Source organism: Carcharhinus amblyrhynchos, chromosome 12 (genome assembly GCF_965287045.1).
Source record: "Carcharhinus amblyrhynchos chromosome 12, sCarAmb.v2.hapA, whole genome shotgun sequence".
Taxonomy (NCBI): Eukaryota; Metazoa; Chordata; class Chondrichthyes; order Carcharhiniformes; family Carcharhinidae; genus Carcharhinus; species Carcharhinus amblyrhynchos.
Genome location: NC_137335.1, coordinates 36,372 through 57,185, shown reverse-complemented (window position 1 = coordinate 57,185; position 20,814 = coordinate 36,372). Strand labels below are relative to the sequence as shown.

At 43.1% G+C, this 20,814-nt stretch overlaps 1 protein-coding gene across 5 annotated transcripts in view; it reads left to right on the top strand.

The window, feature by feature from the left end:
* The window catches only part of utrn (utrophin), a 517,764-nt gene that overhangs the window by 477,834 nt on the left and 19,116 nt on the right, over positions 1-20,814 (top strand). For 4 of the 5 annotated variants that reach the window (XM_080199920.1, XM_080199921.1, XM_080199918.1 and 1 more), the window contains 6 exons: positions 521-632; positions 2,633-2,769; positions 4,731-4,769; positions 5,591-5,656; positions 10,881-10,946; positions 16,993-17,151. In XM_080199920.1, the coding sequence (XP_080056046.1) occupies positions 521-632; positions 2,633-2,769; positions 4,731-4,769; positions 5,591-5,656; positions 10,881-10,946; positions 16,993-17,151 (579 nt within the window). The remainder of the gene's footprint in view (positions 1-520; positions 633-2,632; positions 2,770-4,730; positions 4,770-5,590; positions 5,657-10,880; positions 10,947-16,992; positions 17,152-20,814) is intronic. The other variant, XM_080199919.1, reaches the window with a different exon arrangement.

Below are 20,814 nucleotides of genomic sequence, written 5' to 3'. Positions count from 1 at the left end.
ATGACTTCCATTCTATATCCAGTTCTCGCTACTCACGTATGTTGATAAGTCCACTAAACATTGGTCAAGTCCCTTCAATTTGTGCATTCTTGGTGTCATGCTGTAATGATGTAGAGCATCATTACAAATTATTTCTCTGTTCTGTTTTTTCTTCTTGTTGAACTTTCCTTCTTTCTCCGTAGCCCAGAATGCATTATCCTGCTTGTTTGTTGCTCCCACTACAGTCTTACGCATTTCAGTCACTGGAGTCTACTATTCAACTTCATCTTTGCCAGGACATAAAATTGTGGCCCTTCTTGCATCTCTTTTTCCTTCCTTCAATTTTCAGCTTTTCAAAATACAAACTTATGTGATTTACCATTTAACTTTTTCTCCCTGCAGTGGGTAGGAAGAAATAAACTAAACTAAAAGATGGAAGAGAAAAAACTCAAAGCTCTTTAATGATCTAATTGTAGAGAAAAACTGAAATTCATACAAAACTTGCCTGACATTTCTTTTCCTCTTTGTTCTTTCTTCCCAGGTACCGCAGCCTCAAACATTTTAACTATGACATCTGCCAAAGCTGTTTCTTTTCAGGGCGCACAGCAAAGGGACACAAGTTACATTATCCAATGGTGGAGTACTGCACTCCAGTGAGTAAATTGTTCTAATCTGTGTAGATAGATCATTGTTAGAGACGTTGGGGCTCAGCTACTGCAATCTTCAAAAGTAAAGTGCGTGGATAAAATGCTTCAATACCATAGCACTCCTATGAAATTGTCGATATGTATGTAAAATAAAGGCATCTGGCAGTGCTTATTGCATACCAAAGGTAACTGAACTTGGTGCCATTCAAAATTTAGTCTCTTGTCATTAACTTCTGTTTGGGCATTTCCCTCGGAGTTGAGGATGACTTGCTTCCACACGAATACTGAATTCTCAGGTGACTGAGGAGTCTAATGCATGACTTACAGTCTCTGTCATAGCTGAGGCAGCTGGAGGAGCAGGTGGGTGTGGTACCTTCTTCACAGTTGCTTGCTTAGCACTATTCTTTTAACACAGCATTTATTTCAAGTTTCTGAGCTTTCGTAGAAAGCTACAACTCTTTGAAATACCTTCACACCCTTTGAAAGGCCTTGTTTCCATTCACTTTCAGTCCAGCCCATTTACCTCTCCTTTGATAGCTTACTGGTCTTTAGACAGCATGCAGTCAGGCCTTTTTTTCATCTTTCCCTTCACGGTTGAGTGCATCTCAAGTACCTCCTCCCCTACTTTGAAGTTGCCTGCAGCTATGAATTCCCTCCTCCCCCCCCCCCCCCCCCCCCCACCACCACCACATTGAAAGTGACTGACTTCTGTCAGTCAGAGGGCTTGAAAAGGGTCATCTCACACCTGCAGCTTCTGAAAGAGAGAAAGGGATATCCCTTCAGCAGAATGGCGTGCTGCTCGGATCTGGAAGCCAACCAGGTGTCCAGGGACATGGAGATTAAAGTGACCAGGCCGCCTCAAAGAATTAACGTTTTGATCAGAGAGATGCCTGAAATCACCATTCCAGGAGTGATGTTCAGGTTTCCCAGAACTAGAAGGGGCGCTCTAGTCATGGACCACCATCCCGAGAGAAAGTGCCAAGGTCAATACCTCGCCCCAGCCCAAGCCCACCCAACCCCCAGGACCCCTGGGGGACCCTCCCTCTGCTATCTGGCAGTGGCAGGTCGGCACTGCGCTTACCTCCTTGATCCCCTTTGGGGTCCTAGTGCCAATACTAAGGGGCAGTGCATCTTTGGCACTTTTGAGGGAGTGGTCTAAGAGTGGGGCCTGATGGGAGGGGCTGAGAAGGTGACACCTAAGGGGAGGGAGCCTAAGAGGTAGCGGAGGGTCCTGAGGTGAAGGGGGAGTTGAGTCAGGTCACCCTCATGCCTGCGTGGTGGGGGAGAGGGGAGGTGACCTGTTATTTTAATGGTGGGGGGAGGCTGCTGCTCTTTTCTGAGGGATCGGGGACGCTCCCTTGTCACAGGGGATCTCCATTCCCATGGTGGAGGGGAAGAAGCCTTTCTCTGAATGCAGAGATCAGGCTTTTAAAATGGCTCCCTGATCTCAGCAGGCTGGTGAGTGTGCGTGCTAAAGGTGGATAAATTCCACCTAGGAGCCAGCATCACCAAGAAACGCTCTGACTCTTGCACTGGCATGGGCACTTTGTTTTATTCCTGGAGAATCGCGGCTAATGTTTCTAGAAACATGCCTACCACTGATGTTAAACTGATGGGCCTGTAATTAGAGGAGCTACTGTTCTCACTTTGAACAAAGCAACCTGTAGTTCTGCAGTCCTCTGGCACCCTGAGTCTAGAGGAAAATGGTCAATACCCCTGCAATTCCCAATCTCACTTCCTTCAATATCTCTGAGTGCATATCCTCAGGTCCTTGGTACCATGTTAAGTTTCAGTACCGACAGCCTATTCAACATTTCCTCCTTATCAATTTTTGAATCCCAGTCTTGTTGGGCTTGATCTTCAGAAGTGCCCACTCAATCATTTTCCATCCTTAAGGGCATTTAGTCCAGGAAATGTGAGTATAGATTGCATGTGATGAAGGAGTGAGTTGAATGGATTGATTCATGTCAAATCTTAACTAAATTTGAATTTTTTAATACTTTTAGACAACATCAGGTGAAGACGTACGTGATTTCACCAAGGTGCTGAAAAATAAGTTCAGATCAAAGAAGTACTTCGCCAAACATCCCCGCTTGGGTTATTTGCCAGTGCAAACAGTCCTTGAAGGCGAGAACCTTGAGATGTAAGTTTGAGGGTATGAGATTTGCACATGTATAAATTCCGGTTTGTAGAATGACAAGTATTACAATATAGTTCATCCTGCAGTTTGGAGTGAGGAGATTTTTTATCTGTACGTATATTACAAATTGCTCAATACAGCAGGAAAAAAGGCATTAATTAGATGAAAGCACTGGCCCACTTTGAACTCATCTCCAAACATATTGCAATTAATCATCCAGAGAGTGTAATCTACTAAGGGCTAGTTAATACCATCATTGAAAGCAATGTGAAGCTTTTTGAGTTTCTTATTTTTCTTCTTCTTCTGCTTCTGCCTCTCCAAATCTGCCATCATCACCTCACTCCTCAAAAACCCAATCTGTGAACCCTCCACCCCTGCGAACTGCTGCCCCATTTCTTTTCCTCTCGAGACCTTGCTTCCTGAAGTTGTGCCCATCTTTCTTGGAATTTCATGTTTGAATTCTTCTGTACAAGGCAGCTGAGAGAAGGTTGGATAGAGATGTTTAAAAGCATGAATGGGCTGGGTAGAGTAAATGGGGAGAAACGGTTCCCACTCATAAAAGGATCAACAGTAAGAGAGCACGGACTTAAGGTGATCTGGAAAAGAAATAAATCTGGTGTGAGAAAACCTTTTTTACATAGCAAGCGGTTGGAGTCTGGAACGCACTGCCTGGAAGTGTGGTGGAAACACGTTCAATCGTAGAATCATGGAATCCCTATATTGCAGAAGGGGGTCATTCAACCCATCAAGTCTGCACCAACTTTCTGTCAGAGTGTCTTACCCAGGCCCCTTCCCCACCCTATCTCCCAACCCTGCACATGTACCATGACTACTCCATCTAATCTACACATCTTGAGACGCTAAGGGGCAATTTAGCATGGCCAATCTACCTAACCCATATATCTTTGGACTGTGGGAGGAAACTGGAGCATCTGGAGGAAACCCATGCAGACGTGGTGAAAATGTGAAAACTCCACACAAACAGTCATCCGAGGCCGGAATTGAGCCTGAGTCCCTGGCATTGTGAGGCAGAAATGCTAATCAGTGTGCCACCATGCCACCCACAGACAACTGTGACATTCAAGAGGGCAAGAGTTGAGTATTTGAATAGAAACAATATGCAAGGTATGGGAAAAAGGCAAAGGAATAGCACTAAGTCATGATGCTGTTTTGGAGAATCGGTGCAGACGTGATGGACCAAATGGCCTCCTTCAGTGCTGTAACAATTCTATGCTCACAGCCACATGTTTCATTACAGAAAGGAAACTTTCATGCCTATGGCAAACATAACTCACGTGAAAGCTGATCACAAAAGCAGCTCTTGCTGCAGTTGCTCCTGTCTTGCTGTTCAAAAGAACAAATGTGTTGATGGGTCAAGCTGAAAATATGAGTATTTAAATTGGTTACTAGCAGCTGAGAAGAGAGAGGCATGTAGATTGGTTTGGTATTGGACAGTACAGGCTAGAAAGATCTGAATTTCAATATATGTCCTGTGCTGGAGGGGAGAAAGTGAAAGAAGAAAGGAAGAAGAAAGGTTCTTAAAAGGATGGTTAATGACGTGAAAACAATTGGAACAATAACAAAACAAAGTAGGAAAACACATTTGGGTAGAGTGGGAGGGAAGAGAGAGAACAAGGTTATCAATACTTCTCGAAACTGTATTAAGATCGGTGCAACTTGTGGGCCAAAGGACTTGTTTGTGCTGTAGTTTTTCTATGATTCTATGAAATTGAGATTATTAGTTTTTGCAAAGGCACAAAAAATAAAGATTGTCACATTAGGCTCAGCGACACCAGATATTCTGTTGTCTTTGGCAGTTATTGTAGCTACTTCCTTAGTATGGTTCCAAACTGATGAACAGCATGTGAGTTGAGGATATGGTTCTATTTTAATAAAATTGTGTTAACATATTGTTTGAGTTGCATTAACTATATTCTGTGGTTTCCTTCTCTTTTTTCTTGCAGTCCCGTCACACTCATCAGTATGTGGCCTGAACAGTATGAGTGAGTAGATGCAACTATGAACCTTCATGCCAAATGGGTGATTTCACCCTAACTATAGTTTCTTATTGTTTTAGCTGTGCTTACTGCATCTAGTTGGTGTTTTGCTACACGGTCAGGTTGTTTGATTGTCCACAATGCAAAACAGAAAACCTAATATTTACTGAGACAGACAGATCTCCTAACTCATGGATTGAATAAACTGGATAATTCATCATTTCCCTGTTGTTTTCTTTTTCTATAACTGACATGATTATTTTGAGAATTACCTCATGTTAAATTAATGAAAAATTACAATAAAGTGCAGATGCTTTAATATTCCATCTGTGTTATGTGAACTGGCTTTCTCTTTTTCCAAAACCCAGTTCTCCCAGAGAAAAATTGGTTGTCATTTTAAAAAGAATTACTCCTATCATAAATGATTAAATGATTGCAGTGGTGTAACAATCCCCAGTGTTGCATCCTTCAGGAGCGAAATGTGAAGTTAATGTGAGCAACATTGGAACTCTAGACTAGGCCCCAGAGATTTACCATAAACCACTGGAAAGAAAGTCAATGCCACACATTTCCATTTCAGTCCTGTAATCTAAGCCAAGAAAGTGCACTGCTGCTTAACTCTTGATGAAAAGTGATTTACATTGATAATGTGATGGAGTTAGTTCCAGCCTAATCCTTACCTCAAGTTATGATACTTCTACTGTAGTAGATTTTAATGATTTTTCTCTAATTTATTTCAAGCCCACTTAAATAATGAAGCATCATTACCATTTTGTTATTTTTAACTGAAATATTGGCCGTCATATATTTTACTATTTATTTTTTAGCCCTACACAGTCTCCACGATTATCCCAAGATGACACACATTCAAGGATAGAACATTATGCCAACAGGTATAAAAATAACTATTGCTTTGTTGACATTTTACTGCGTTTCTCCAGATGTGAAGGAATGAAACTGATTTATGTTGTGACCAAATACAAAATCTCTCATGTTTTCGTAAATCCTAGTGTTGGCCTCAAATTAAGTGCTGCACATTTACAGTCAAAAACAAACTCGCCATTATATTGTTGTCAATCTCTTTAGTTTTCTTCTTTTCAACTTAGTGTTAAATTTGATCAAACGTTACATGTGATGATTTTCTAAATGGGGTATTCCGTTGCCTCCAATGTTTTGACAAGACATTACCAGGATAATAACAAAAAAAGTAGGCATACTTCTGCTGTTTTGTCCTTCCGCAGGATGTGGCTGTCAGCATTTAAGAGACCACCGTTTTAATTGCCCATCCCTAGTTGTCTTTGAGAAGGCTGTAGTGAGCTTGCACAGCTGTAGTCCATGTGGTGTAGGTACATCCACAATGCTGTTAGTATGGAGGTTCCACGATTTTGACCCATTGGCAATGAACGAGCAGTGCTATAATTCCAAGTCAGGACGGCATGAGCTTTGGAGGAGAACTTGCAGGTAATGGCGGTCGCATACATCTGCGGCCCTTGTCCTTTAGGTGGTGGAGGTTGCAGGTTTGGAAGGTGCTGTTGAAGGAGTCGTAGTGAGTTCCTGCAAAGCATTTTGTAGATGGTACTTGGCATTGGACATTGAATCCTCCCACCCTGCATACGTTCTGTGCCCTAGCCACTCTTGGTGCTTTTTCCAAGTGATGTTTTTTGCTGGAAACAGTATTTTTGGTGGCCATCAAAGGGATGGAGAAAAATGATTCTTTGTAACGTAGTTTCTGTTGTGCTAGCTGTAGATGTGATTTAGGTGTCAAAATTTTGATAATCCATTATAATAATTGATGGGGTTGAATATTATGGGGATGAGGGACTGTGCAGCAGCTCATGTGCTTCATGCTAGCTTATCCAGCAACTGTAATGTGCTGCAAGTAGGTTATATTGCCAATTGGACTTCTTATTTGAGGGATGCATCATGCTCTTAGAAGCTGCTACCAGTTGGATTGTACAGTCCTGACGGTTTCAAAACTTATGTAGTGGGCGCTGCCAGGACTGCAACCGGTCCTAAGAAGGAAGCCCAAAGAATCCCAGAGTAAGGAATGTCTGGGATTTTTGGAAGGGAGGATTCAGCCAGTTTAGCAGTCTAGGGAGGGAGTTGGGATTGGTGGGTTTTAATTTGGTTCGATTTATTATTGTCACATGTTAACCTACAGTGAAAAGTATTGTTTCTTGTGCATTGTACAGACAAAGCGTACCATTCGTAGAGAAGAAAACGAGAGTGCAGAATGTAGTATTACGATCGTAGCTAGGGTGTCGAGAAAGATCAATTTAGTGCAAGGTAGGTCCATTCAAAAGTCTGACGGCAGCAGGGAAGAAGCTGTTCTTGAGTCGGTCGGTACGTGACCTCAGACTTTTGTAGGTTTTTCCCAACAGAAGAAGGTGGAAGAGAATCTTCAGGGTGTGTGGGGTCCTTAATTATGCTGCATGCTTTGCAGAGGTAGCGGGAAGTGTAGACAGAGCCAGTGAATGGGAGGCTGGTTTGTATAATGGATTGGGCTATATTCAAACGATCTTTTGTAGTTCCTTGCCATCTTGGGCAGAGCAGGAGCCGTATCAAGCTGTGATACAACCAGAAAGAATGCTTTCTACAGTGCATCTGTAAAAGTTGGTGAAAGTCGTAGCTGACATGTCAAATTTCCTTAGTCTTCTGAGAAAGTAGAGGCGTTGGTGGGTTTTCTTAACTATAGTGTTGGCACGGGGGGGCCAGGACAGGTGTTGGTGATTTGGACACCTAAAAACTTGAAGCTCTCAAACCTTTCTACTTCGTCCCTTTTGATATAGACAGGGGCATGTTCTCCTTTACACTTCTTGAAGTCGATGACAATCTCCTTGGATTTGTTAACATCGAGGGAGAAATTATTGTCGCCACACCAGTTCACCAGATTCTCTATCTTATTCCTGTATTCTGTCTCATCATTGTTTAAGATCCGACCCACTACGGTAGTGTTGTCAGCAAATTTGAAAATCGAGTCGGAGGAGAATTTGGCCACGCAGTCATAGGTGTATAAGGAATATAGTAGGGGGCTGAGAACACGGCCTTGTGGGGCACCAGTGTTGAAGATGTTGTTGACTGTCCTTACTGATTGCAGTCTGTGAATTAGGAAGTTCAGTCCCCAGTCGCAGAGGGAAGTGCCAAGGCCCAGGCCACGAAGTTTGAAGATGAGTTTTGTGGGAATAATGGTGTTGAAGCTGAGCCATAGTAAGCAAGTTGGCAAGCGTGTGTTGGAAGTAGGGGTGAATACTATCTGAGTGGGCCACCTTGATGCGCAAATGGCACCCTGCAATCCCCCTTCCCCAATGATAGTATATCCCTTCCTTCCTGGCCTTCAGAAAGGTTTTTTAAAATAACGTCTTCCCATTCCTGTAAGATTGCCAGTACCAACCTTTTCATGGCATGAATGTACTATTCAGGTCAACAAGTTTGCTAACAAATCTAATTGATCTTAATTATTAATGTTATAATGGCAGGCATGCTGCCGAATTCAGTCCCCGCCCACCTTTCATATTAATAGAGGTAAGCTCAGGAGCGGTTGGGAAGTTGGTCTGATTGCACCAGCCCTATTTTACATGTTCCTTCTGCTATAATGATCGCTCCTTTGGTTAGACATCTGGGCCTGAATTAAAATCCAATGGTATACTTTACGTGTGCAACTTAAAATGAGATTGAGTTATTAGATTTCAGTACATAGTTTGCAAGAGGCGACAACACCAAACTGACTGTCCTCTCGTTCCAGTGTGGGGCTAAGTGTGCAGTTTTGTTGAAAGAACAATTTCACATTGATACAGTAGTGGGAGGCGGTGGAAGGGTGGGGGAAGATGTGAAGACAAGGAAGAAAGTGTTCTTCTGATGTAGGGACAAAGTGAGGAAGTTTCAATCTTTATCAGACTAGTGTTGTACCTGACCCTTTGTATGCTGACACTGACATTAGGTGCCTAAAATGGAAAGTTTTCCATTTGAGTCATAGAGGTTTATGGTACGGAAACAGGCCCTTTGGCCCAACCTGTCCATGCCGCCCGTTTTTATTAAAACCCCTAGGCTAATCCCAATTGCCCGTATTTGGCCCATATCCCTCTATATCATCGTACCCGTGAAACTATCTAAATGCTTTTTAAAAGATAAAATTGTACCCGCCTATGCTACTACCACTGGCAGATTGTTCCAGACACCCATCACCCTCTATGTGAAAAAATTGCCCCTCTGGACACTTTTGTATCTCTCCGCTCTCACCTTAAACCCATGCCCTCTACTTACAGACTCTCCTACCTTCGGGAAAAGATATTGACTGTCTGCCTTGCCTGTGCCCCTCATTATTTTATAGATCTTTATAAGGTCACCCCTCATCCTCCTACGCTTGTCGTCTGTAGTTGGAAAAATGCTAGAATCCGTCATCAAAGAGGAAATAGCAAGACACCTAGAAAAGAATGGTTTGATCGAGCAGACGCAGCACGGATTCGTGAAGGGGAAGTCGTGTTTAACAAATTTATTGGATTTCTACGAGGATGTGACGAGTGCGGTAGACAGAGGGGAACCGGTGGACGTGGTGTTTTTAGATTTCCAGAAGGTGTTTGATAAGGTGCCTCACAAAAGGTTGCTGCGGAAGGTTAGGGTGCACGGAGTTGGGGGTAAGGTGTTAGCGTGGATAGAGGATCGGCTGTCTAACAGGAAGCAGAGAGTTGGAATCGGTGGATGCTTTTCTAGTTGGCAGTCGGTGACTAGTAGCGTGCCGCAGGGATCGGTGCTGGGGCCTCAACTGTTTACCATTTACATAGACGATCTGGAGGAGGGGGCTGAGTGTAGGGTAACAAAATTTGCTGATGACAAGAAGATGAGTGGAAAAGCAAATTGCGTGGAAGGCGCGGAAAGTCTGCAGAGAGATCTGGATAGGCTGAGCGAGTGGGCGAGGACCTGGCAGATGGAGTATAATGTTAGCAAGTGTGAGGTTATCCGCTTTGGTAGAAGTAATAGTAGGAGGGATTATGATTTAAGGGGTGAAAAGCTGCAGCATGCTACGGTGCAGAGGGACCGGGGGGTCCTTGTGCACGAATCACAAAAACCCAGCCTGCAGGTGCAGCAGGTGATCAAGAAGGCGAACGGAATGTCGGCCTTTATAGCGAGGGGGATAGAATATAAAAGCAGGGAGGTCTCGCTGCAACTGTACGGGGCACTGGTGAGGCCGCAGCTGGAGTACTGTGTGCAGTTTTGGTCCCCGTATTTGCGAAAGGATATATTGGCCTTGGAGGGAGTACAGAGAAGGTTCACCAGGCTGATACCGGAGATGAGGGGGTTAGCTTATGCAGAGAGATTGAATAGACTGGGTCTGTACTCGTTAGAGCTTAGAAGGCTGAGGGGGATCTTATAGAGACTTACAAGATAATGAAGGGGCTAGATAGGGTAGAGGTAGAGAGATTCTTGCCACTTAGAAAGGATAGCAGAACGAGAGGGCACAGCCTCAAAATAAGGGGAGGGCAGTTTAGAACAGAGTTGAGGAGGAACTTCTTCACTCAAAGGGTGGTGAATCTCTGGAATTCTGTGCCCACTGAAGTGGTGGAGGCTACCTCGCTGAATATATTTAAGTCACGGGTGGATAGATTTCTGACAGACAAGGAAATTAAGGGTTATGGGGAGAAAGTGGGAAAGCGGAACTGATTCACTTCAGATCAGCCACGATCTTATTGAATGGCGGGGCAGGCTCGAAGGGCTAGATGGCCTACTCCTGCTCCTATTTCTTATGTTCTTACGTTGAGAGAAAAACGTCCCAGTCTATTCAGCCTCTTCTTATAACTTAATCCATGAAGTCCCGGTAGCATCCTAGTAAATTCCCCAGTACTTAATCCACCTTTAATAAATATAATGTTTCTACTCAAGTACCAAAAGCTTTCAGCTTAGAACTAAAGGGGAGACTTTTCCATGAAAAGTTGTTTGGCAAATGTTCTTTGTACCACTGTGAGCTAAGGCATTGCATTTCTTCTGGGTGAAGCTTGACTAGCTATCATATCACTTCAGATGCAGCTGCTCTCAAAGCGTAAATAATAACATTTTTATTATTATTGGATTAATATTAATTGCTTACTAAAATCTAACAGCATAATTGTGACATATTTTATTCAGGTTAGCACAGATGGAAAGAACAAATGGCTCTCTGCTCACAGACAGTAGCTCAACCACAGGGAGTATGTAAGTAATTTGAAGAATTAGAATCGTGGAATGGTTACAGCAGAAACAGAGTACATTCAGTCTGTCATGTCCACGCTAGCTCTCTGCAAGACCAAATCAGTTAGTTCTCATCCTCAGCATTTCACCATAACCTGCAAACACTCTCTCTTCAGGTGATTCTTGAGTTCTGTCTTGAAAGATATGATTGAGTGTGCCTCCATCACACTCTCAGGCATTCTGGATCCTAACCACCCACTGCATCAAACATTTATCTTCATCTCGCTGTTGGTTCTTTTGCTCTTTACCATGTATCTCGTTCTCCAGTTCTTGGTCTTTACACCAATGGGAATCTTCGACACTTCCTGTTTATGGAGGGCAACCCCAGCTTCTCCGATCAATCTGTGTAAATTAAGTCCCTCTTTCCCAGAACCATTCTCACAAATCTTTCCTGGCTTCATTAATGTCTTTACATCTTTCCTAAAGTATGGTGCCCAAAGTTGAACACTCTAGTACTCTATTTGAGGCCAAACTAGTATTTTGTAAAGATTCATCATCACTTGTTTTTGTATTCAGTACTTACATTTATAAAACCAAGCATTCCATATACCTTTTAAACTACTTTCTCAACATGCCTCGCCACCTTTAAAGATTTGTGCACCTATATCCGCCGGTCTCTCACGCTCCTGCATTCTCTCTTTCGAATTATGCTTAAAGGCAACTTTAACACTGACGCTTTATATTTCCTTTCCTCGTTCCCCCTACCAAAATGTACGACTTCACACTTTCCTGCATCTGCTACATGTCGGCCCATTCAATCATAGGATCAGGAGTTGGCCACCTGGCCCTCGAGCTAGCTCCACCATTCAATAAGATCATGGCTGATCTTTTCATGGACTCAGCTGCATTTATCCACCCACTCACTGTAACCCTTAATTATTTTACCGTTCAAAAATTTATCTATCCTTGCTTTAAAAACATCGAATGAAGTAGCCGCAACTGCTTCACTGAGCAGGGAATTCCACAGATTCACAACACTTTGTGTGGTGAAGTTCCTCCTCAACTCAGTCCTAAATCTGTTCCCCTTTATTTTGAGGCCGTGTCCCCTAGTTGTAGTTTTACCTGCCGGTGGATACAGCTTCCTTGCTTCTATCTTATCTATTCCCTTCATAATCCTTTTTATTTCTATAAAATCTCCCCTCATTCTTCTGAATTCCAATGAGTACAGCCCCTGTCTACTCAGTCTCTCTTCATAAACCAACCCTCTCAACTCCGGAATCGACCTAGCGAATCTCCTCTGCACTCCCCCCAGTGCCAGTATATCCTTTATCAAGTAAGGAGACTAAAACTCAGTACTCCAGGTGTGGCCTCATCAGCACCTTATACAGCTGCAACATAACCTCGCTGTTTTTAAACTCCTTCCCTCTAGCAATGAAGGACAAAATTCCATTTGTCTTCTTAATTACCTGCTGCACCTGCGAACCAGCTTTTGGTGACTCGTGCACAAGGACACCCAGATCCCTCTGCACAGCAGCATGCTGCAGTTTTTTACCATTTAAATAATAGTCCATTTTGCTGTTATTTGTACTAAAATGAATGACCTCACATTTATCAACATTGCACTCCATCTGCCAGATCCTTGCCCACTCACTTAGGCTATCTCCCTTTGCAGACTTTCGACATCCTCTGCACACTTTGCACTGCCGCTCGATTTGGTGTCATCTGCGAATTTTGACACAGTACACTTGGTTTCCAACTACAAATCAGCTATGTAAATCGTAAACAGTTACGATCCCGACACTGATCCCTGAGGCACACCGCTAGTCACCGAAAACCAGAAAAACACCCATTAACCCCCACTCTTTGCTTCCTGTTAGTTAACCAATCCTCTATCCGTGCTAATACATTGTCTGTAACACCGTGCACCTTTATCTTAAGCAGCAGCCTTTGGTGCGGCACCTTGTCAAATGCCTTCTGGAAATCCAGATACACCACATTCACAGGTTCCCCACTGTCCATTGCACACATAATGTTCTCAAAGAATTCCACCAAATTAGTCAAACGTGACCTGCCCTTCGTGAACCAATGCTGTGTCTTCCCAACGGGATAATTTATATCCTGATGCTTCACTATTTCTTCCTTGATGATAGATTCAAGCATTTTCCCAATGCTTGAGTAATCCAAGATTACTTTGAAAGTCCTCCACTGTTCCTCAACTCACCGTAAAGTTTTTGCTCACTGTCTACCTTAGCCAACTCCTCCCTCATCCCATTGTAGTCTCCTTTGTTTAAGCACAAGACACTGGTATTGGATTTTACTTCCTCACGCTCCATCTGTATTTTAAATTTAACCATACTGTGATTGCTTCTTACGAGAGGATTATTCTCTGTACAGTCAGCCTAAGTCATTAATATATGTGGAGTAAAGCAGTGAACCCAGTACTGATCTATGGAGAAAGCGACTGTATACCTTCTTCCAGACCACGAACGAGGTTCACCGCTACTCTCTGTACCCTGTCAGTGAACCAATTTTGTATCCGTACTGTCACTATCCCTTTTATTCCATAGGTATTAACATTGCTGGCAGGTCTATTTTGTGGCACTTTATCAAAATATTTTTGGAAGCCAGTGTACACCACATTAAATCCATTACCTCATCAACAAGCTCTATTACCTTGTCAAAAAACACAATCGAGTCAATAAACATAACACCATTCTTTTGTGTTCTTAATTAATTCATCCTTAATCAAGTGACTGTTAACTTTGCCAAGATTATTATTTCTAAAAGCTTTCCCACTACCAAAGTTAAACTTACCAGCCTGTAGTTGCTAGTTTCATCTCGATATCCTCTTTTGAACAACAATGTAACATTTGCAATTCATTAGTCCTCTGTCGCCCCAAATCAAAGAGAATTAGAAGTTTTTTTGGGGGGGGTGTCAGACAGAGAGGACTTGTCCCCTTTTCTTTTTGCTCTGCCACTTTTGACTCGGAGGCACAGATTTAAGGTATGGGGCAGGAGGTTTAGAGGGGATGTGAGGAGAAACTTTTTCACCCAAAGGGTGGTGGGAGTCTAGAACTCACTGCCTGAAAGGGTGTTGGAGGCAGGGACTCTCATAACATTTAAGATGCAAAGTACTCATTTAGTGTCCTAGCCATATCTGCTGACTCCAGGTATAAATTTCCTTTTTGGTTCCTGATCGTGCCACTTACTGTCTTTTACCACGGTTAGGAAGTTTGCAGATGACACCAAGATTGGTGGTATAGCGGACAGTGAAGAAGGTTATCTAGGATTGCAACGGGATCTTGATCAATCGGGCCAGTGGGCTGATGAATGGCAGATAGAGTTTAATTTAGATAAATGCGAGATTATGCATTTTGGTCGATCGAACCAGGGCAGGACCCACTCAATAGGGCATTGGGGAGAGTTACAGAACAAATAGATCTAGGGGTACAGTTCCTTAAACGTGCAGACACAGGTGGACAGGTTGGTGAAGAAGGCATTCAGCGTGCTTGGTTTCATTGGTTAGAACATTGAATACAGGAATTGGGACATCTTGTTGAAGTTGTACAAGACATTGGTAAGGCCACACTTGGAATACTGGATACAGTTTTGGTCACTGTATGATAGAAAGAATATTATTAAACTAGAAAGAGTGCAGAAAATATTTACATGGTGCTACAGGGACTCGATGGTTTGAGTTATAAGGAGAGGCTGGATAGATTGGGACTTTTTTCCCAGGAATGTTGGTCTATAAAATAATGAGGGGCATAAATAAGGTAAATAGTCAACATCTTTTCCCAAAAGTAGAGGAGTCTGAAACTAGAGGGCATAGAGTGAGAGGGGAGAGATGCAAAAGGGTCCAGAGGGACAATTTTTTCACACACAGATTGGTGAGAGTCTGGAACAAGCTGCCAGAGGTAGTAGTAGAGGTGGGAACAATTTTACCTTTTAAAAAGCATTTAAACAGTTATATAGCTTAAGATGGGGATAGAGGGATATGGGCCAAATGCAGGCAATTAGAACTAACTTAGTAGTAAAAACTGGGTGACGTAGACAAGTTAGACCGAAAGGCCTGTTTCCGTGCTGTAAACCTCCATGACTAATTATTTGCCACTTGATGAGTTTTAGATGAAGATAGAAGTAGGGAGCTTGTTTCCACTGGCAAGTAAAACTAGAACTAGGGTGCTAGTGTCAAAATAAGGGGGAGCAGTTTTAGGACTGAGTTGAGGAGGAACTTTCTTCACCCAAAAAGTTGTGAATCTGGAATTCCTCGCCTAGCGAAGCAGTTGAGGCTACCCCGTTGAATGTTTTTAAGGCAAAGATAGGTAGATTTTTGAATAGTAAAGGAATTAAGGGTTACGGTGAGCTGACAGATAAGTGGAGCTGAGTTCACGAAAAGATCAGCCATAATCTTATTGAATGGTGGAGCAGGCTCAAGGGGCCAAATGGATACTCCTGCTCCTAGTTCTTACGTTCTTATTCCCTTTTAAGTTAGCTGCTGGTCTTTTCTCGTAGTCTCTCTTTGCACTCATTTCAATTTTTGTTTTCCCATTGAACCCTGTATACGCAGCCTGGTTTTCAGTTGTATTATCAGCCTGATCACCGAATCACAGAATTGTTGCAGTGCAGAAGGAGGCCATTTGGCCCAATATGTCTGCACTGGCTCTCCAGATAACATTACGACTTAGTGCCACTCTTCTGCCTTTTTGCTGTACTTTGCACATTCATTTTATTCATACAATAATCAATGCCCTCTTGAAAGCTTCAATTAAACCTGCCTCTGTCATACTTTCAGGTGGGACATTCCAGCCCCAAAGCATACTGTGAAAATGTTTTTTCTTACATCACGTTTACTTCTTTTGCAAATCATTTCAAATTTTTGCCCTTGTTCTCAATCTTTTTATGAGCAGGAACAATTTCTCCTCATTTACACTGTCTCATGATTTTGAGCACTTCTATCATATTTCTGTCTTCGTCTCTCTAATAAGAACAACCTGTCCGATCTAAACTCAAAATTAAAGCTTCTCATCCCTCTTGCAAGTTCCTGCTGCAGCCTGTCCAATGTGTTCACACTCTTCCTATAATGTGATGTCAAGCTGAAGTCTTGTATAAGTTCAGCATAACGTCCTTGATCTTGTATTCTATGCCCCTAAAGCCCAGGATAAGGTATGCTTTATTAACTGGTCTCTCCACCTGCCTCTATGCACATATACAACCAGATCCCTCTGCTCCTTCATCCCTATAGAATTATACCCCTTATTATATATGGGAAAAAAAACAATGATCCTAGTACTGATCCAATTTATTTATCAACTATCCTAGTTCATTTTAGGATAATTAAAGTTCCCCATTCATATTATTCTCTAACTCGTGCACCTCTAATTTTCATAGAAATCCGCTCTTCTCGGACTTTCCCACTACTTTCCCACTGGCCGATTAAATACGCCCGTTAGTCTGACTGCACTTCTATTGATTTCTGACTCTGACCAAATAGATTCTGTTTTTGACCTCTCTAGGACATCTTCTCTCTCTTAAGCACTGCAATGTTCTCTTTAATCGATACTACCAACTGCACTCCTTTCTTTCCTACCTATTCTGAACATCTTGGGCGGAATTTTCCTGTCCTTGCCGAGGGAATTGTAGTGGGTGGGACAGAAATTTGGCGGATCGTTTAAAGGTTAATTGACCTCGGGCAGAAATTTCCAGTCTTAGGGAGTACGTGGCCAGATAATCCCATCCCTTGTATCCAAAATTATTAAGACCTCAGTCCAACTCTTTCTGAGTCAGTAGAAGTGGCAAAAGTAACAAAAAATATGATTAATATTGATTACCTCTTTTAAAAAATTATTAAATTTCTGGTAATAGATAAGATGACAACAATTGCTTGCTAAATGAAGTTTACGCTTTTAAGCTGCAATCAAATTAATAATTTGAATTTATTCATAGTTTATTCTAGCAGGTAGAACAAGGACTGAGGACTTATATTAACTGTTGTACAGGTGTAAAGTAAATAATTTATGCATGAGAGAAGAGCTGTAAAATAATACTGCCTTTTACTTTCCTGATGCAGTGATGATGAGCATACATTGATCCAACAGTACTGTCAGACGCTGGGGAGAGAATCACCCATCAGTCAGCCCCAGAGTCCTGTGCAGATCCTCAAGTCAGTGGAAAAAGAGGAGCGGGGCGAGTTAGAATTCATCATTGCAAATCTCGAAGAGGAGCAAAGGTGGACACATTTTATTGTTTATTCTTGCAGTGGTTTCTAAATTATATTAATTTTTCCTTTGTTCATTAAAGGTTCTCATTCATTCTGTGGGACAATTTCCATATTCCTCCAAGGGACAACCCTGATCCAAAATGTTTTCCTTACCATTCAGCTGTCAAAGCCCAAGAAACTCAGTCCTGTTAGCAGTTATTTGCACTAGCTTCTATCTATTGCTGCAATTCTTCCAGCTCTATAACTTCCCATTGAACTCTCCATTCTTTAGTTCCTTGTGCATCTGCCCTTCCTTTGCCGCAACATTGGTGGTCATGGCCTAACCTGCTACTCTCTATTTCCTACTCTGGACTGGCCCATTACCTCTCTACCCCATGTCTGCACCTCTACTCCCTTTTTCCCTTTAAGGAAAATGGTGGCACAGTGGTAATGTCACTGCACTAGTAAGACTGGACCTCCAGGCTAATGTTCTGGGGAGACAGGTTCAAATCCCAGCATGGCAGTCGATAGAAGTTAAATTCAATTAGTCTGGAGTTGAAAGCACGTCTTAGTAATAATGACCAAGAAACTATCACTAATTGTCATAAAATTCACTAATGTCCTTGAGGATAGGAAATCTGCCATCGTTACTTCTTCATATGTGACTCCAGACCTACAGCAATGTGGTTCACTCTTAACCACCCTCTGAAATGACCTAGCGAGCCATTCAGTTCAAGGACAATTAAGTATGAGCAATAAATGGGTCAACCAACCTATTAGTCACCACTCTTAATATCTTTTTAATTCAGCATTCATTTTTCCTTGTGTCTTTATGAAGTGCCTTGGGATTTTTTTTTTCTATGTTGAAGGTGCAGATTAATGTCACGGTTCATATTTGCTGTTTTATCCTGTTTGAACTTTGTGGCCCTGATGATTTGGAAAGATTGTTCTCAGTACTTCTCACTCAGTGAATCAATCCTCAATTGGACTATCAAGATCATATAGTTGCTTCAATGATTGTCGTGAGTCCAAAGGAAGAAAATGTCATCAGTGTATCTAGCGTGTAGCGTCTGTTGAAGGTCCTGTGCGGTGAAGCGATCTTGTTCAGACCTGTGCAAGACGATGTTGGCATATTGAGGTATGAATTTGATCCCCACGGGCGTTCCGTATATCTGGATGAAGAACTGCTCCACGGGTGCTGAGTTTCTGTAGGAAGCCCGAAGTGCCGTGACAGAAGCTGGGTGTTCTTTGTATGATGGGTTTTAGGATGCCTTGGATGTAGCTGGAGAAGTTCTCACACAGGGTCCACTGCCTAATACGACGGGACGGCCGGGTACGTTGGCCTCGTGTATCTTCGGGAGGCAGTAGAGACACCCGTGGAATAGTTGAACCAGGAATACTCCATCACAATGGATGTGTGGCACACTACACCAACATCCCTCACAATGACGGCGTTGCTGCAACTGCCTCAGTACTCGACACTGACGACTGCCAACCTCCAGTCGCAATTCTACAACTCACCTGCTTCAGCCTGGACCACATCACCTTCACCTTCAACAACTAATTCTTTATCCAAACACACGGAACAGCCACGGGGACCAAATTCGCACCTCGGTATCGTTTGGCGCAGGTCCGAACAAGACCTCTTCACTGCACAGGACCTTCAACCGATGCTATACACTAGATACAGTGATTACATTTTCTTGTTTTGGACTCAGGGCAAACAAATCACTGAAACGACTACGTGGTGACATCAGTAAGTTCCATCCCACCATCAGACTCACCATGGACTACTCTCTGGAATCGATTGCATTCTTGGGCACCTGCATCTCCATCAAGGACAGTCACCTCAGCAGTTCACTGTACCGCAAGCCCACGGATAAGCTCACGATGTTCCACTTCTCCGGCACTCACTCTAAACAAATTAAAGAAGCCGTCCCTTCTGGACATGCCCTCCGTATACACAGGGGCTGCTCAGATGAGGAGGAACGCTACAGATGCTGAAAGACGCCCTCGTAAGAGCAGAATAAGGTGCTCCGCTCATTGATCGACAGCTCCCACGCGCCACGGCAAAAACCCACACCGACCTCCTCAGAAGACAAACGTGGGACACGGCAGATAGAGTACCCTTCGTCGTCCAGTACTTCCCCGGAACGGAGAAGCTACGACTTCTTCTTCGGAGCCTTCGACGTGTCGCCGACGAAGACGGACGTGTCGCCAAGGCCATCACCGTATTCCCACTATTTGCCTTCAACGATCGCACAACCTCAAACAGACCATTGTTCGCAGCAAACTACGCAGCCTTCAGGAGAACAGTGACCGTGACCCTGCCACAGCAACTGCCGCAAGACATGTGGGATCATTGCCACGGATGCCATCATCTCACGTGAGAACACCATTCACCAGGTACACTGTACATACTCTTGTGCTTTGGCCAACGTTGCCTACCTGATGTGCTGCAGGAAAGGATGTCCCAGGGCACGGTACATTAGGAAATCGTGCAAACGCTACGACAACGGATGAACGGACACCGCTCGACAATCGCCAGGCAGGAGCGTTCCCTTGCTGTCGGGGAATACTTCAGCAGTCAAGGGCATTCAGCCTCTGATCTTTGGGTAAGCGTTCTCCAATTTGCCCTTCAAGAACACGACAACGCAGAATCGTCGAGCAGAAACTGATAACCAAATTCCGCACGCGTGAGGATGGCCTCGACCGGGATCTTGGGTTCATGTCACACTACCTGTAACCCCCACGACTTGCCTGGGCTTGCAAAATCTCACTAACTGTTCTGGCTTGAGACAATTCACACCAGTTTAATCTGTGCTTAACCCTCTCTCCATTCTCCATGCACTGTCTGCAGCTGTAAAGACTTGATTATCTGTTAACACTCGCATTCTAACCATTATCTTGTAATTGAGTCTGTGTCCACATATGCCCTGTTTGTGAATCCAATCCTCCACATAACCGATGAAGGGGCAGCGCTCCCAAAGCTCGTGCTAATAAATAAACCTGTTGGATTTTAACTTGGTGTTGTAAGACTTCTCACTGTGCCAACCCCAGTCCAACGCCAGCAGCTCCACACCGTCTTAAATGTTAGGTCCGTTATTCTGTGCCCGGCCCCCCCTAGATTCTTCCAGAGGAGAAACGTCTATTCGGCATCTACTCTATCCGGGTTCCTCAGAAGCTTATACGTTTTAGTCTTTTAATCTAACCCAACCTACTCAACCTTTCTTCAAGACATCACCTTCATCTCAAGAATACACCTAGTGAGCCATTGCTGAACTACATGGATATCCCTCCTTAAATAAGGAGATCAAAACTGTACTCAGTCTTCTTGGTGCAGTCTCACCAGTATCTTGTACATTTATAACACAACAGTTCTGTAGATGTCGCCTCACCATTCTCCTGTAACGAGCCTACCCTACATTTATACTTCCTTCTTGCAGTAAAGGCCATCATTCAATTTGGTCTCCTAATTATTTGCTGTTCCTATATGCTAACATTTTGTGATTCATGTTCAAGGACATTCAATTCCCTCTGTACCATGGAATTCTGTAGTGTCTCTCCATTTAAATAATATTTTTCTTTCCTATTGTTTCTACCAAAGTGGATAATTTCTATTGCTTTTTGTAAAATACCAGTTTTATGCTTGCTAATGATTACTGTGTCAAGGAATGACAAAATCTTTACAGT